The 18439-nt window shown below is 37.5% G+C and overlaps 1 protein-coding gene across 8 annotated transcripts in view; it reads right to left on the bottom strand.

The window, feature by feature from the left end:
* The window catches only part of LOC131788444 (chordin-like protein 1), a 52820-nt gene that overhangs the window by 26226 nt on the left and 8155 nt on the right, over nt 1–18439 (bottom strand). Inside the window, exons 1-2 of one of the 8 annotated variants that reach the window (XM_066169256.1) lie at nt 7262–7284; nt 6414–6554 (exon numbers count right to left, since the gene is read on the bottom strand). The exons of 3 other annotated variants lie outside the window; for them this stretch is intronic. Coding sequence is in view for 1 of the 5 variants with exons in the window: in XM_059105538.2 (XP_058961521.2) it covers nt 14383–14399 (17 nt within the window). In the remaining 4 variants the exon portion in view is untranslated. 4 more of the 8 variants (XM_059105540.2, XM_059105538.2, XM_066169257.1 and 1 more) reach the window with 4 other exon arrangements.

Here is an 18439-nt window from a genome sequence, read left to right as displayed (position 1 = left end):
GTTTGTGGAAACAATGATTTAATCAGGATTTGCAATTACTTTTTAGATCTGAGGAAATAAAACTTTTCAATACGAGTTTATATTAAAAATTAAAACTCAAAATATTTTTGTTCGGATATCAAAAGCGTCCCTCATCGGCTTCTGTGTGGAAGGGTAGATGCAATCGACAGTAGGACCAATAACAAATCGATACTTGCACTTACGATTACCGTTTTGCGGGGGCGATTTCTATCTATCACAAACAATCGATCGTAACTTTGGCAATTGACATTGCTTGACATAAACACAAACGATTGCTGTATTTAAAATTAACAAAAGCGTCAAAGACTAAACACACTCGGCTGATACTAAAAACTACGATTGATATTTGACGCTATCGATCTATTTCAGAACTTAAGCTATTTATAATTAGCGCTTCCAATTAGAGTCTTGCAACGGCGTTTGATGCAACAACATTAACACAAGCGATTGAAGTTCAGCACCTACGATTTATTGGTTCGGATTGGCAACTAAATCGATTACAATTACGATATTGCTGGCACTAACGATTAAGTTCTATCACTAGCGACTCATACTTTACTTGCATACCTGCATGAGGAGCACGTGAAAGCATTTTATAAATTTACTTGGTGCCAGGGGACAAGCTAAGAACACAATTGGGAGCCTGTCAAGGTCTTTGTTAACACGATCGTTATCTATCAACTTTTGCTCTTGTGTTAATCTGATAGTACATCAATAAGGTAAGATCGATGCAAACTTGATTGGCATCGTGTGTTTCTTAATTACGAGGAGACAATTGAAAAGACCTGACACTGCAATGGTTCACTGTAATATACTTTTCCTCAATCTCTCAACCAAATTCCTTAGAAGTTTGGAATAACTCATTATCTCGTACATCAGAAGATCAGCAGACTTTGAAATGAAGAAAAATAACACAATAAAAAGGAATTAAGTGGCACGCCTTAAAATGCATACCGAAAAATTAGTATAGAAAGGAGATAAAATCCTGCCTATTTTGGTTAGCAATGGCTTCAATGGGTAAAAAAACAGAGATGTTCTACGAGCCAAAATGCGATTTTAGCCCCCCGTGACTGCGTTGGGAGCTAATTTAGCTTTCAGCTCTATACAAGAAACAGCTAGCGAAGCTTCAACTTATCTTTTCATTCGATTCAGTAAAAAAACTCTTATTCTATTTTAATCAGCTTTATGCGTGACTCTTCCTTGGGCTGTATGCCACATGTAACCTTTCCCCAAGTAAAGCCATTGTGTGGTTAAAGGGTTATTCATAACCACTTACATTTAACTGATTAATCTTTTACAGGTCATTGGTTGCTGACAATCCACTAATTTAAAGGATACCGAGGTGCTATCACCTACAAGTAAGGTATTCACATTGAACTACTAAGATTGTCTAATTAAATAGTACCTTTCACTTAATAGCTATTGATCAAAGACACGAATATAAAACCCTCCGTTTCTTCGCGCTACTTTCTGTTTGATTATCTACCCCGCAAAACCTGATACTCGGGCCATAGAATTCAGACAAGAGCACTCAATGGTCTATCAGACGAGAAAACAAACAAGACGCTTTGTTCCATGGTGCCAAATAAAAACAAGCATTACTGGGTGAGGTTTACATGGATTTACTACATGAACAGTTAAAAGTTCTCCACCAAAAAGTTCAAACTTAATGGATAGATTAATTATCATCTTTGATGATTCTGCGATATCTTCACGACCAGAGTGTTATTCGATTGATTTCTGTTTAACCATGGTCGTAAGACTGATTAGATATGACTTTTAATCCTTCCGTTCATGGAGAGATATGCTAGTAAAAAACTCTCTTAAAAAGGGAGTTGATCACTTTACTTGCTATAACTATTTTCAATAAATACCTCTTAACATATTTTTAAACTCTCTCTATATATCTCTGTTTAAACCATCTGGTAATGAAGATAGAGAGTTTAAGAAGAGGCAGTTTTGGAAACGCACACAAAATGATTTTTCCTCCACGAATTTTTACAAACATCGTCAGCACCTTTAATTGGTGCTCGGAAAACGCTTATGCTTCCTACATCGGTTGATAGCGAAATGATCAAAAGAAAGCATCAAAAAATGAGCTATTGTTTGACTCTGCTAAACACATACCGAGATGCATGCATCTTTGTCTGCCAGGATACTCAAGTGGGTGCAATTGGCTCTGTGATCTTTTATAAGGACTGAAAGTGTTAAGAGTCATTAACTGATAAACGAACCTTTGAACGATTAAAAAATCTTAAGTAGTCACCCAATTGGGAAAATGCATGCATACGACGTGACAGTTCAGGAAAAAGCATTTTGACTCCGTTTTAGCCCTGGGATTGCAATTTGCACAGGCCTGTTTCAAAAATATAAACGCTCTAGTTTTCCGTTGGCGTGATGTTTCCAAATTACCCGAAAAATATCGTAGAGGTCAGCTGGCGCGTCTGTTATGCAATCTGGTTGCACAATAATGTACTGAGAGATCGTTTTAGACTAATTGACAATAACAAATCGCTTCTTTGCACAGGAAGAGTACAAGGATTCACAGTACCCAAACGAGGGAAAGAAAATATAAGATTAAGTCACCAATAGCTGTGTCTGGCTACGTGCTCTGTTAAGCTATAAATGTTTATTATGGGCAACTTTAACACACACAAAGATACGATTGGCTGATCGACAAACCGTGCAAAAGAAAAAACAATAAGTACGAAAGGTGAATAACCTTGCCGGGTCATGTCTAGCCGAAATTAGAGCGAATTTTGCCCCTTCGCCTTCACAATAAGAAACATACTGCTACTGTACAAGAACGTGCCTGCAGAGGCCTTGCAATCAGCGGTCACTAAACATCACTACTGCATAATAACAAAACATTTGTATTAATTACCAAATGCATTCTTCACTCAAGATCATATTACGCTTTAATATTATTGTTTCATAAAAATTTCGATTATGGCCTGATTTTCACTGAGTTATAGCATGCAAGTTTGAGGAAAATTAGCGTTAATTTTCTTTCTAACTCCTTGTTTTGCAGTCTCTAAAACACGGTGGCGAAAATAATCATGCTAAAGCAACCAAACGCAAACATGCCAAACTGTTATTGCGATAGGACAAAAGTAAAAGAAACCCTTATCGTAAGTATCCACTGGGATTTTACTTTCCATTACACCAAAATCTAAAAAGCATTACAGGACTGCAGCTTCTACAATAGAACGAGAACTTGAAGGCCGGTATGACTAACTTGCTGATTGCGAGAATATTTCTGGAAAAACTTAGTGTCTTTAAAATGTCTCAGATGAACTTTCGAACATACCTTTCCCACATCGTTATTGGGGAATAAAAAAGAGCAGAATGCAAAACAGCGAAGGGATAAAAATGCCGATCAATGGAAGGAATCCAGAGGGAAAATATTTACAGGACCAACTCCAGTACAGTCCTTCGCTCCAGACTCTTCAGTGCAATATCAGGCTACATAGTTTCGCTTTTCAATGACACTGAAATGGCACGTGAAGGAAGAGTTTAGCCAAATCCCCATAGATCTAGAGATCTGGATCCAAACAGGATGCTAACTCTCTAGAATCTAACAATGTGCAACTAATCTGCGGTTAACATCAGCTTCAAGTTTTAACAGTTCAGCATGATACGCTATGACTCAATTTTTCGGAAACTTTGACAGAGTACCACTTTTTTCCCGAATCGAGCAAGCTGGCCCTTAAATTTTACCTTCATCACCAAAATAATTAACTATTTTTCAGTTTTCTTACCTTACTCTGTAACTTTAGCTGGCTGGATGTATTTATTGTGTTCAGGCCGAGCTTAGACGATTCTATCAAAATTGAGGGATAAAATTCCAAATGGCGTGTTTTTCTCCTGCTCAAAACAATAAGTGCGAAATAAGATGCACGGTACTCTAGATTTATATGCGCCTAGACGTTTCGAGTTGCTTGGTGATTGCCCCCTTTCAAGTGAGAAATGCTAGGAATTATTTAAAAATAGGTTCCAATATTAAAATGGAACGGAAATTCTCCCGCCAGTTAGTTAGGGATAAGTAGTCGAATTTTCTAGTTCTTAAGAGGTTGTTAACTGTCAATTCTTGCCTTAAGTCTTCAAAGCAGCCTTCTTTTTAAGTAAAGAGGGTAATTTGATTCAAGAGTGTGAAGCTGTTCTAGAGGATTCAAAAATCGGAAAGAGGAATAAACATGCTTTAATACCCTTACCTGGTAATTATTTTCCTAAAATAATTGTGAACTCAATTAGACGCAAGTAGTTTTTTTGTTCATCCGCTTACATTTAATGTATTGAAAACCGGATTCAATCAAAATTGGAAAATTAGTTCTTAGGCGGTGAGACAAGAGAAATAAACTTTTCGCATCAAAAATTTGTTCCTTCATGGAGCGGACGCTTACTATCGGGTAAATTCTTAAAATTCTTAAACGTCTTTGAAATTATACATTAATTGGCACACTTGCGGTACAGGATTTTGTTTCATCAACTCGGTTACATCCCACCCTTTCAAATCCTATACGATCAATTACTTGCTGGTACAATTTCCAAACTTGCTGTCATCAGGGATCTGTCGAATTTATTTATGACCAAACTACATTGCACTGGACCCCGAGTGAGTGTTAAGGAACATGCTGGACAATAATCTAGTCACGATACACAGCCCTTGCGCCACGCTATAATTTTTACATAACAAATAATAATAATAATAATAATGATAATAATAACGAAGAAGCTCCTCGATAACGTCACCTTGACCGAATATTCCTTCACCTCCGTTTCCAGACGGTTTTCATCAACGAAACCCGATCCCAGTCACAATCCCCATCCCAAAGAAGAAGCCTAGCCTGAGTTGAAAAGCTTTCTTGACTCGACAAGCTTATTAAAGCCTGAGTCAAGCATTTTGTTTCCCATATCGACTAATCCGACTTTTCAAGACGACAGTTTTGTCTCAGAATGAATTTTGATTGAACCTCCTAAATCTTTGTATTTCCAATATCTTATTTCAAACTTCCTTAGTTGAACAGCGCCCAAACTTGTGTTGTGTTCAAAGTTACAATCCCGAATTTCGCTCATCTCTTCCACAAATCACGGATTTGAAATAAGCCAGTTTATGGATACCGGAAAACCTGTTCTGAAGACCTTTAATTGACAAACTCGACAAAAGCGATTGTACGTCCAGTCACAGATAAACATACTCAAATTGCAAGAGGAAAAAACAAATTGGCTACCCCAAACTGAGGGTCGAGGATATGACCACAGGAGATATACGCAATATGATGGTAATCGATTTACCAAAACCTAAACTAAACTTAGTAGCAGCATTTAATTTGTTCTTGATGATTATTCATGGCTTCTTGTTCCTGCTCACAGCTACATGAAATAATGATTATGGTTCTCTAACTTGATTTAGTTTTCATAGAAGAACTACGTTTAAGCTTTCGTGAGAGTTATCTCACACTCGTGTTCAAAACTTTATCTGATTAACATTTATGATGATAAAGAAAAATCTAGAACAACTATCAAACGAAGACTAAAATGCATTCGCTGCCACATTCTCAACACTCTATGATCGTTCGAGGAAATTGCACTTTCCTATATATGCATATTTCCTGATTGCGACAGTTTTTAAAAATGTATGACGACTTGAAAGATGTGGCGCAAAATTAAAAAAAAGATGTTCTGATCCCATGAGCTAGAGGCTCCGCTCGTAGCTGCGGGCATTTCAGGCCATTGACGTCACAGACATCACATAACATCACTGATCACAATCCAACAAGGGCTAAGATCCCATTAGATCAGAGGCATACCTCCAAAACAACAACTATTGGAAACTACAAGACTTCTGTGCAAGAAAACAGACGACAACAGCTGCCCGAAAACGCAAATAGCCACTTCACTTAGTTTTAATGAGATCATTCCGGCCAGGAAAAGGGCAAGACGAAGTAAAGTGCTGACTAAAGAGTAAGAAATTTTTTTAACAAGCTGTGGTTTTGTCCAAGTGAGTGCCGACTTTAGAAAGAAAATCGAACTAAACGCTTAAGAGTTTTAGTCTTTTTCGGAAAGACCTCTTACTCTAAGGTCATAGAGTCCTTTTTGACTGCCCTTCAGGACTTTGCTAACGAATGAGCGAAACTCTATCAAACCTAACTAAACCTCATTTACCGGCCGGCTGAAGGTTTAGGTTTTATTTAATGCGACGACTTGACTGAAGCAATTGTGACGTTGACCGGACCTCGAAAGCTTTTAGAACTAAGTTTATAAGTTATGCACAGTTGGTCAAGAATAAAGATCAAACTTAGCAAGAGGCGTTGTAGAAGGTCTTACAAGACAACGATTCGAGTGGAGGAAATTTTAAATGAGGTGTTTGTTTATCACTAGTCTCAACTAACCTGTCAAATGATCTTTCCTGACCTAATTAGTCTGTAACTTTGATACTTTATCGCAAGTGTAGTCTCTGTCGTCTGGGTTTAATAAGTTTAGCTTCCTTCGCTTCACTAAAGGCAAAACGGTGAGGATGGTATCCTTCTGGCCTAAAATAGAAATGACTTAAAATATTGTGCATTTTGTTCCCACATAAGGATAGATCTAACAAGTTTTCCCCCATAACTCTTTTAGTTTAGTGTTGACTACAAGTTTTGTACGTAACGGTCACCTTGGCAACCGCCATGAAAACTTCAAAGTCAATATCGTAACAATTATATTGTCTGAGAAACGACAATACAAAGCAAAACGTTGATCAACGTCTCACAGGTTTTTGAATCACTCCCAACTACCATCGTTACATTCAGAGTGCGAAATCAAACAAATAAGGTGTGTTGTAACCTTTTGAATCCAACCAAGAATATTCCACTTCTGTAGCATTTATAAGGCCATTGGCGGTGCAACCAATATGCTTGTCCGCTCGAAATAATGAGTGCGTATCAGGATCGTTCGGAAGAGGTTATTAAGGAACTCTTAATGTCCTAATGACAGATGTCTACTTCTGCGTTCCATTAGACTACGAAGAAATGCGTGTTTTTCTATTTTCGGAGGAACACAAGACGTGGTATACGCGAAAGGTACCACCATGGTAACTGTCTTGCAAGAGAGTAGCGAGTAGCAAGCGAGCAGAAAGGAAGGGAGGGAACCTGATCCCGTTTCACGTACAGCTTTTAGAAAGATTCACGCGTTACGTGTACTCTAAGCAATAATTCGTGCGTCGCAAATTTTTGAGAAAAAACTTCAAATCTCGTCTTACCTTGTCTTCGTGGAAAATTTGCGTGTCAGGTATTAACACGTTGCCACCCTCTTGAGAAATCACGACAGAGTGTGGGTAGATGATTCAAAGTCAACACAGTATTTATACGAACAACATAATTACAACTAGAGATGAAACTATGCAGGCTATGACCAACATATAGCTAGACTATTGTAATCTCAGCTCAACTCCCAAGCTCACACCTTGGATCATGATTAATTCATCGTTTTTTAACGACTTGCATCCTATTAGTTATAATAAAACATGATTCAAAGATGTAAGTAGTATCTTCGTTTGAGTAGTTTTTAGCCTCAGGGAGATTTGATTAAATAAGAGACCCTTTTAGCAGATGAAAGCTGAAAATAATGGAGAATGACATGACGAAAAAAACGATGAACAATGACAAACAAACGTGACGATAGTAATGGACCTTGATTCAAAGATATAAATAGTACCTTCGTTTGAGAAAATTTGAGCTTCAGGGAGATATGATTAAATAAGAGACCCTTCTAGTGGATGAAAGTTGAAGATTGTAAGTATTAAACTGCTCAGGACTGAAATGGGAAACTTCCCTTTCTATTGACAATCTACAAAATGTGGTTTCGAATTTTAAAAAAAATTCCACATGTTTGTATGCTTAGGTTTACTTCTAGTTAAAAGCCACACCCGAGGTATACACAAGTCTGCATAAGATTTGAGATCGTAATTTTTCCGAAAAGGTTAAAGTTAACAAACGTGACGATAAAGGCATGGCCCCGATTTTAGCAACGAAAACCATAAATTCTGAGGATAAACTTACTTTTGAGTCGCCGCTTTGAACAAATAGTCTACCTACTGACGTAATTTGGGTGCCGAGTAATTATTGCAATTACGTACTTGTGGCATATTCACGTGACCAGCTGCTAGATCAGTGTAATGCATTCTTTCCCCCCATTTGGAGTCTGTCACGAAACAGAATATTGTTAAAGTAATTAAAGCTCCAATAGGCTGGTATTGATTTCGTGTTTTCGTATAGCTGTTTCCACTCCGCCTTACTAAATAATAACATTTGGGAAGAGATTTAGTGACAAATCACCTAATTATATTTTCCTAACATCACACTTTTCTCTGTGGCGAGGTGCTTCTTAGTCATGAGAAACTATTAAAGAGCTAAGTTCAGTGAGGCCTAGGGTTAGGGTTAGTGAAACAAGGGTCCAACTTGTATAGATCTTGGTTAAAGAGAATTTTGTGAAAGGCCCCATAATGCGAAATTACAATACTGTAGTTTATGTTTGGAGATCCTTGGCCGCGCAAAGTTATGTTATGCAGTTCACACATTGCCGCTTTATTCTGTAACTGAAGTATGAAAACAGGATGTTTTTAGGAATGGATGGGAAACAATTTAAAAATAGCCCTATAAGTAAAGAGTTTTTTTGGCACTCAGTTTGCTGTGACGTAAACTTCCAATTGTGTAAGACCGCTTTATGCATGTCACTCAACTGTCTTAAAAGCCAACTGAAGGGAGACGAAAAGATCGCGCGTCAACCAAAGCGAAAGATAATGGAAAGGCGTTTCGATTGTTGTTCCACTGAATATTGTTCTTTAGGATGAAAAGTGTTTGTTACCAACAAACAACAAGCGTTCAAGCGATAATCTAAGCACGAATATTACCTAGTCGATAATTCAATTAATTTCTGAACTAAACTTGGTCTTTTGATCGAAGCGAGCGCTCATACACACCAATCATAAAAAATTAGTTGTCTCCCTGATGCAAGGGAAAATTAGCATTCTGGCTAAGAATTTGTAACAAGGAAGCCGTGATTTATCTTCCCGTTTAGAATCCTTCCTCCTCGACAATTCTTTTGGACATCAAAAGCTCGTACAGATATGAGTGATTTTCAAATCTGACGAATAAACGCGTTCGGTATTCGCTGCCCTCTGATTTTTTTGGTTGATTGGGTAAATGAGTTGATTTTTTACGAGGCGGCAGCACTCGAAATTCCATCGAATTGCATGAGAAGGAAATCCGTCACTAGCTTTTTGTTCTAATCGCCTTCTTTTCTTAGTTAATTACACGGCGGCCGAAAAACTGCATGCGGCACTGGCCAATGTTTCCATTGATTAGCCTGTCGACGGCCGGGTTTTGAAAGCTGTCAAAACTTGTTCAAGGCCAAAGTCCAAAACCTTAAAAATTTTTACAATAAAGAACGTTTTCGACCTTAGTAACCACTCAATATTTCATTGGATAAGGAAACAAATTGAAATTATGGAAATTTGCAAAGCTATTAAACAGTGTCTAAGTACACAATAGCCTATAAAATCTTCTACGAAAGAAAATCTTCCGACCGTTGCCCTTGATGAGGTGTTTGCGTTAACAAATAAATTGACCTCATTAGGAAATGGGATTACCTATGTGTGGATCTATATTCACTGATACAAGGGTAAACTGGAATTTGAAGATTTGGGCCTCAAAATTTCTTACAGCAAGCTTGGGAATCAAACCCTGGCAAAAGCAGCGAAAGGCAAGCGCTTTTAGATTCACGGAGATAGTTGGAAAAGACAATCTTGACCTGTCGCCTATTTTCTCCAAAGCTTTCACAATGATCGTCATGTGTTATAAGTACATAAGTGAAGCTCTTAACGCTTTTAGTTTCCCTCAGAAATTATGTACTTATAGTTACTAACCTCTATGGAAAATTCTTACAGATATTTTGTATTGTTCTTTAGTGGGCATATTACCTCTTATCTTACCATATCTGGAAGAAGCTTACAATCTTACTAGGATCCTTATTATCCTTTTAAAATCCCTTGCAAAAATATAAATTGCCCATGACCTGTTATATCTACGTGGGGTAAGTTTGTTGATGTATATAAAAAGATTAGACTTTTTGCAAGATTGTCAGCTTATGACATAAGTTCATGACGTAAGATTTATTTACTGCCTGCTGCAATGGGAAAAGAAATATAACACGGAGCTGTAGGATAATTACAGAAAATCCAAGGCGAACATTTATAAAAAAAGTGTCACACTAAAATATATTCTTCTCAAGACAGCTAAACCATACACCCACTTTGCATAGACTTATCTCCTCAAAACATTTACCAACACAAGCCCGACATTCCGGTGGTCTCTAAGGAATCTATTGGCAACATAGACTCTACTGATTGTCAACTTATGACAAATAGCAGTCAATGCTATTTTCAAGAGAATGGTCCGCGCAAGCTTACACCACATGGTGGTCGCTTATTGAAAACGATCCAGTTTCAATATTTCGCATGTCATACAAACGTCTACTCAAGTGCTGCTCTTAGTGAGAAAACAAGGGTTGTATCGTGTTTTAAAATAAAATTTATCAATACGAATGTACTGTTGTGGGAAGTCACATTCAACACAAGTACACAATGAAGAACAAACACTAGCAGAACTTTGAGCGCGTGTTCATTCATTGTTCTTCCCTCATGAAAAGAAAACCTTGAACGCAAGCGAAAGCCTCTAGGTCTACTGGTTCACCATTCAAGTTGCTGAAAATTAAAGGAAGTACGACCACCACGACCACCACGAGCCAAGTCATTGAAACTGTGGGACCGGACGACCTATCTAAAAAGGGGGCATAGTGAGATATGGTTGCAGAAAGGAATAACGAGAGTGAGCTGAGCTGGTTCTTCAACGTGGGGTAAGCTGAATCATGTTAATGGTGAAAAAAACACAACTTTAACTATTGCCTTTCGTAACTGAAATTATCATTATACATATTTTGTCCGTAATATGTTGTTGTCGCTTGTGTGATACGTTGTTGAAGTGTTATAGATGTGACGAAGGTAAAACGATCGAATAAACGACGGGCTTTTGCACAAAGCAAGTTGAAATGGGATAAACATTTTTTTTTTCGGCACGTCTTCGTTCGGACTGTTTCTTTTTTTGTTTACATATGAAGGCAATAGGGTTGATAAAAGTTCTCCAATACATTTAGATTGCTTTTCTTTGCTGATTAAGGGCACAATTTCGTGCCTAGAAGCTTCAGTTACATGTAGTTTGCTTTCTCTGTCGTTCAACTCATTTGCCCAAATCCACAAGATGACAAGGCTTGCTCGTTAATTTTTGCTTTCATTTCGTTTAAAACTTTGTCAGGTGATATCCGTGTAAGTAATACGCTTTGAACTTTCTTCAGGGGCAGAACGTTTACAGAGAGAATCGAAATTTCATGGCAATAGCAAGATTATGATAAGCTTCTGGAAACAGCAATCGAGAGAGAATTTTAATGAGCGAATTGTCAACATGTTCAAACTTCTGAAGCACAGCTTTTACTTATGTCGGCAGATCAGTTTGCTTGTGCTAGACTTTAGGGTTTTCACTGCTTTCATAGTTCATAATCAATTCCTTGTTCCAGCTATGACGCCGTTTAGGCCTCTTCGAGGTGATAAGCTCGTTGGGTCGGGGCAGAAGTAGTGTTAATTGTTGAAAATATGACAAAAATATAGGAATGTCAGCAAATTATAATGCCACAATCGTGGAGGGCAGTGCCTACGCTGGCCCTGCATGTTGTCTAGATGTCTATAGTGCCAACGCACAAGTCCTTTGCAAAACAGTACGTTAAATGCGAAAATATTTAGACATACAGTAGTGCTGCTCACCATTTGATGAAAATACTATATATAAAGATTAGAAATAACCTTTTTCTCTGCTCTGCTATGTCTTTCAAACTATAAGTAAGCAGTTTAGTCGATGTAAGGGCAGCTAATCGGGAAACACGTATATTATACAGCAATAGTATTGAACCACACAGCACAGTTACGCATTTAATTTCAGTAGAAAGCATTTATAACAGTTTGGCATTACCGTTTTCAGAGATCAGCTACGCAAATGCTCATGAATGAGACATCTTTATAAAACGATACCTAGCAAGCTAATCGCTTTAAGCAAACTCTTCCCCCAATAACAGTTACCTACATTCAAATGTATATCCCTACAAAATCATGTGGGCTCAAACATTGGAGAACCAACACAACGGCCAATTGTTAGGACGATTTTCACTTTTCTCGTTGTGAAAGGTGAGTTACTCTACTTTCGCACCTTAATCGTATCTTTACGTATTCAGTACTTCATCTCTATCAAGACGTCAAGTCTTTCAAAACATCAGCGGCACTGCTCGTTTGTATTGAAGGGAAAATAGGCGATGGCGACATTGTTAGGTGTGGATACCGAACACGTCAGCACGTTCTACACCAAATTAGGAATGAACTTTGAGTTGTTTTGCTGAAATTTAACCACGTCAGCTGTGTAGCACTAACTCAGCGTTGTGCAGTTAAATTGAAGAGAAATATTCAACTGATTAGGCCATTAAAATTTTTTTACTCCCGAGTAGATTTTATTTTGCAGGAAACATTATTGCAATTATTTCAAATCTAAAAAAAATCCAGAAGATGTCAGGTAATCTTATCACAATGAGGGCATTAAAACAATGTCAGTCTGTTCTGAAAAACAAAGGGTGTTGAATCATTATCACAATATCTCGAGGAGAAATAGCCATGTAATAGTGATCAAATATCTCAGACAATACACAATGCTGGCTAAAAAAGCGATGCTGATAGCTTCAAAGAGAGATGAAAAAATATTTAGCATATTTGAAACGGATTATCACATCTAAAATACTTCAGTAAATCTACTGGGCTGATCAACGTATACTCTTGAGTTGCATTTTTGTATGTAATATTTTTTAGGGCGTTAGAGGTAGGCTTTATTTACTGTTGAGAGCCAGAACATGTGCTTAAAGAGACACGGTAAAACACTAAAAAAAGTACTTATCCAAGAGTTTCATTTGCTACCTCGAAGTTGATACTGGGCCACTTTTGATATCAAGAGCGAAGGGATGTGGGTTTAACGAAAGCAATGCTGACGACATCAAAATCCCTCTCGCCATTAAAATTAGTCGGTAAAACATATCGCATAACATACAGCTTCATTTGCAGCGATCTATTGAAATCATGACTAAGTTTAGGATAACACTCTAGTGTGTAGTGCTGTTTGATGGAAACAGAAACACGTTTCCACTCCAGTTTTAAAGCAGAAAAATATGAAAACAAATAAAAAAAAAGGAACATTTGAAAATTTAAAGATCAGCATGTCTTCACCTTCGATAGCTAATGATTTGGAATACAAAGCCACATTCTTTAGCAAGAACAGACAAGTTCTGTTGCGTTAAATTTAGGGAATTTAGGATGCAGTATAGACTATTGCACAAATTCCCAGCAGAACTAAAAGTTATTTCTTAAACCATCAAAACGTGCTAGCACAAAGATTGCAGGAAGATTAGCTTCGTTAAAACTACTGCACTGAATTAACTGATATGTACTCCAGCATGACAAGGTTGAGTTTAAAGTTATTTGAAGGCGAACAATGTATATTCCATTTTTGTTGTAGAGTAGAGAGGCTAGGAACAAATATGAAAAATAGCTTCGATCGAGAACTGCACAATTCATCAAGACAGAGACCGACATTTCTCTGCCTTCAATCACAAATGTGTCTAAAAATGAGAACTACCATGATACAGCACTGTATGGACGAATTTCTGTTTAGTGAGTTTCCTCTCATGATCTGCGTATTGAAGATGCCATAAAATTAATTTAGCAAGCTCTCAGCAGGACTGAAATCTACTTCCAATCCAGCAAAATATGTGTGCATGAGAAATAAGATAATAATCCCAGAAATATTTAAATGCTTGGAAAAGCAGGAACTCATACATTTCAAAAATACACTCCAGCGAAATATCAAATTCACAGAAAGTAGTCTGCTGAGTTCTTGCACCCCTTTATCTTGAGAAAATAATTCTTTAGTTCCTCAAAAATGACTGTAAAAGTGGTATAAGATTAAAAAGAAAAATTAAAGGTTCGCGCTAATGAAGACTCTTATTGGGCGAAAGGAAATTGAAAACATCCGCATATTTAGGGATACAAAATCATGGTGTATGAATCTTACTAAAAAGAGTAAAGAGAAATTTTTTCAGTATTAAGTCGCTAATTATTAGGGAGCCGGCAAGAGATACAGTTCAAAGTCGAGCGAAGAAAAAGAAGGAAAAAAAATATAAATGGTAGTAAGCCAGAAAAAGCGAAAGAGTATATCAGTGACGGTTTAAAAACAGTGTTACCTTTTCGAAAGCATCATTTAGTGGTGTATTCCCGTGATTTGGTTGGAGGTACACCAACGAAACCAGCACACGCGCGGAACGAAGCAGCAAAGGATTTGCAGCGCTTAGTAAGTGACTGCTTGTTTTGTCAAGAATGTTCCCAATTATTAAGATGGTATTAATGCCCTTTGACACCCTTAATTTATTCTTTAAAAAAAACATCTTGTTACGCTAATTGTTAAAAAAAAATGCAATAGACTAGACAATAGAATATCAAGCTGAGATAACTTTTTACCAGTAGGCCTGTTTGTTGCACAATCAAGACAAAATTGACTGGTAATATGGCCATATTGTGTACTTCAAACTTTGAGGTTAATAAGTATTAACCTTGTTTTGACTGAAGTTTTCGAAAACACTAGTTGAAGCCTATTCTTCAGAGTTTAAACTTTGAGACTACTATGCACATCTGTGTTCTAGTAGTTAAAACGTAGATTGCCGGCCAAAATCATGGGTCAAGAGCTATCGAATACTGATTCCGCTTTACTTTAATAACTCCTTTATAATTATACATTAAGAAGAACATTTTGTAACTTCCACAGTTACTGAGGCATGCAAGATTTAAAATTGCAGGAATAAAACTCTGCAGGGAACGTTTTATCGAGAGCTGCACCTTATTGGTCCTGCAATACCAGTTTCTTAGGACATTTTTTTATATTTGCACCTCTGAAGGGGTCTTTGAAGACCAATAAGTCAGGTTTATCGCAAGATGTGGGCGTCATTAATGACAGCTATCGTAAATCATTCAATAAACTTAGACCTAATTTGAGATTAAGATCGGGGATGTCTGGTTGCACTTGATGTACACCTCTCTACACGTAAGCGATTACGTGTCACCCTGTGTTATCACAGTATGAGTTATGCAAAAGAATTCTCATCATCGTAAGGAAAACCAATGACGACCATCTAAACCCAAATAAGTGACAAAGTTACTGAACTCGTTGTCATCTGTATTGTTGAGTAATATCGCACATTCGAGAAGAATGAAAATTTTCCGGGATGTTCAATGCATGGGATAAATCTGTTCTGTCGGCCATCCTTATTAGTAAACCTATTGATTTGTCCGTTACGATTGACAATTTCAGGGAATATTTCTTGAATTTACAATGGAACTCCTGGGTCAAAATTATAAGAAATGTACCACGGACAGTATAATTTGGAAATAATTTGTTTCTGGATCTAGAGTGTAAGAGAACGGAACTAAATTCCTACATGTAATTTAGTGTTAACTACTGAGTTGAAAACGTCAATTGGCCACCATAAAGAGTAAAAAAGCTGACGTTTCGAGCGTTAGCCCTTCGTCAGAGAGATTGGAATCAATCGTTCTGACGAAGGGCTAACGTCAATTGCTCTGACGAAACCCTTCGTCAATCGCTCTGACGTCAATCGCTCTTTACAGTGGCCAATTTACGTTTGAAACTCAGCTGTTAATACTAAATTACCTGCTATACTCTCCCACCGACGCAGCACCACAGTTTCTATAGAAACTCAGTAGTCCCTAAATTCCTACATGTCTAACACGCTTAAGCATTGCCACCTTTATAACTGAAAATTTCCACTCAGTTCAAACTGTCAAACGCATAGTTTCACTCGGAGACACGAGGTCACTTTGATATCTCTAAAACCTTTCAACAACAGAAGTTGGAAGTGAGTATCGGTGGATATTGAGAGGACTGAAGACAGCAAGAATGCCTATCCACTTAGGGTAGTAAAACCAAAACAGAAATAAAATGTAACTAACGAAAGCATGAAGGCCCTGAAATCCAAGCAAGCGATAGCTTTTGTCTGCTTTAACGTTGATTACTTAAGAGCCAAACTGACGAAATTTTTGTCAGAAAATGAGCGCAATGTTGGACTACTTTCTCATCGCCACTTCCAGAATTCTGTCCTAGTCAAAATCCCTTGAAAGTGTTGCAGTGAAATTGGTCGCCAGGCAGATACAACTTTTAATGTCAGAAAATCAGAAGTTTCTCGAAATGATTTAATTTTTTTAATTTTCAACTAGGCCACATGACATCAGTCGCGTCTCGTTGACGTCATCGGCTGACTCGCACCAACATTCTAGAACCATCATGTTCATTCGGATGAAAAACGAAAGCTATTTTACTTACCAAAGGCCCAGAAAACATCTGTTAGCATTCTTGGGTGTCATAAAAATTTGAGTTTATAGTCCACAATTATTCAGGGCTAATCTACACTTGCGGTTTCTAAATTTAATGTACTGAATATTACACCAAGTGTTTACATTCAAATGTTAGTTTCATTAGTTTCCATGGAAAACGAGATTGAGAATCCTTGCTCAACTTGGTTTGGAGTTTGGACCTCCTTGAAAGTATCAAAAGTAGGTTGTCATATATTTCAGTTTCTCTTAGTATGCGTCATTGGACATCTGTTCTTCGTGCTAATCGCTGACGAAGATTTATTTGAGTTCAATTTTTTTGCGAGGACGTTTCAAAAGTTTGTCGAGACATCTAAGGCGAACCATATTCTCAAGTCAAAAAGGGCGGAAATGCAAACCTACTAGATTGCCAAACTCACTAAGTGAAACTCACTGTCACTCACTGCGGTAATTCTACACTGGTGCATGGCTGGCTCCGCGAACGAGCAAGATGAAGCAAACCTTCTGATATAATCGGCTGTCAGAGGAGGGCCAATTCTTCCCGCTATGATCCCTAATTATACCAAATTAGAAATATGCTGACCTTATTACTCAACGGTGATGCCGTGCGTTTGGTACCGACAAACCAAATGATACTGAAGGATATAATAACAAAGGAAAGGATTAGACAATGATATATTAAACCGGAGACAATGATTCAACTCTAAATATCCCAAAAATTAAATTTAGCACTCCAAAATCTATTTTTTTCAAAGAAAAGAAGAAACAGTTCAAGGCCTAAGAGTTGCTCTTATGACACCAAATCTGCTATTCTCGCTCGCAAAGATTTAGATAAAAGTTTGGAATAAAGGGGTCAATTCCAATCAACCGAAATAGCAAAATAATGAACAGAACCAAAGAATAACCTCGTCAAAACAAGTGTGGGTAGTTAATTCAAGCAAGAGGAACGGATTTTAGCGCGGAGACGTTTTCTTTGCTCCATAAGCATGGAGCACCAAAAGTGCAGAGTGAGAAATTAATTGCACTTCCTTAAACAGGATCTCCCCTCTGATTTCAACCACAACGTAAACGAAGGCATCAGTAAGAATGCCAAATTTGGAAGTAATCAATAATTCAGGCGATTCTAATTGCCTTTGTCCGTTAGATTTCTCAAATTTTCATGCTAAAGAAACGAAAAGACATTCAAAGTACGTCACTACGCTGTTTTCTCTCTTCTTTTTCTGTTAAAAAGAAAAAAAATCCTACAAGGCGCCGCAGGCAATAGTACGTGACCGCTGCCTAAAAGTACTCAAATACGAAAAGTTAAAAGCCCCATCAGCTGAAAATCGGATCAAAGTATAATAGGCACTATTTATATTTACGACTAAGTGTTACAGATTGCGCAACATCTTCTGTCAACAAGCCTATCACATGTCTTCTCGCTAATCCAATGTTGCGTAACATCTCAATTTAACGAGTCCATGATAAAATCCACGCTAATCCAAGGTTGGTTTTTTCTCAATATCTATTTTCGAGCAAAAGGGAGGATACTAATCTATTTCAAAGATCTAAATTTATAAGGAACTTACTAATCACGTCGGACAAACCAGTCATTTAGGGACATTCGAAAACACGACACTTCATTTCCACCAGATGGACTCTTAATCTCTTGCACTATCTAACCTTCTTTGCTACGGTTTGGTTAAGAAGTAAATAAGAGCACTTAAGAAAATACCGAATTTATCACTTCTAATTGCCACTGCCATAAAGCAAGGAAGGTGGATTGTAAAGACCTTAATCATTTCGTGCGTGATTCACTTTGAAATCGGCCGCAAGCCTAGACTCACTTTCATTTTCTAGAAGTACTTAGTTGACATGTTCGGTACCATTAAACGAACTGAAAGAAACCCGATTATTGATCGA

This window comes from Pocillopora verrucosa, chromosome 6 (assembly GCF_036669915.1).
Source record: "Pocillopora verrucosa isolate sample1 chromosome 6, ASM3666991v2, whole genome shotgun sequence".
Taxonomy (NCBI): domain Eukaryota; kingdom Metazoa; phylum Cnidaria; class Anthozoa; order Scleractinia; family Pocilloporidae; genus Pocillopora; species Pocillopora verrucosa.
Note: the sequence above shows the minus strand (reverse complement) of the source record. Positions and strands in the feature narration are given on the sequence as shown.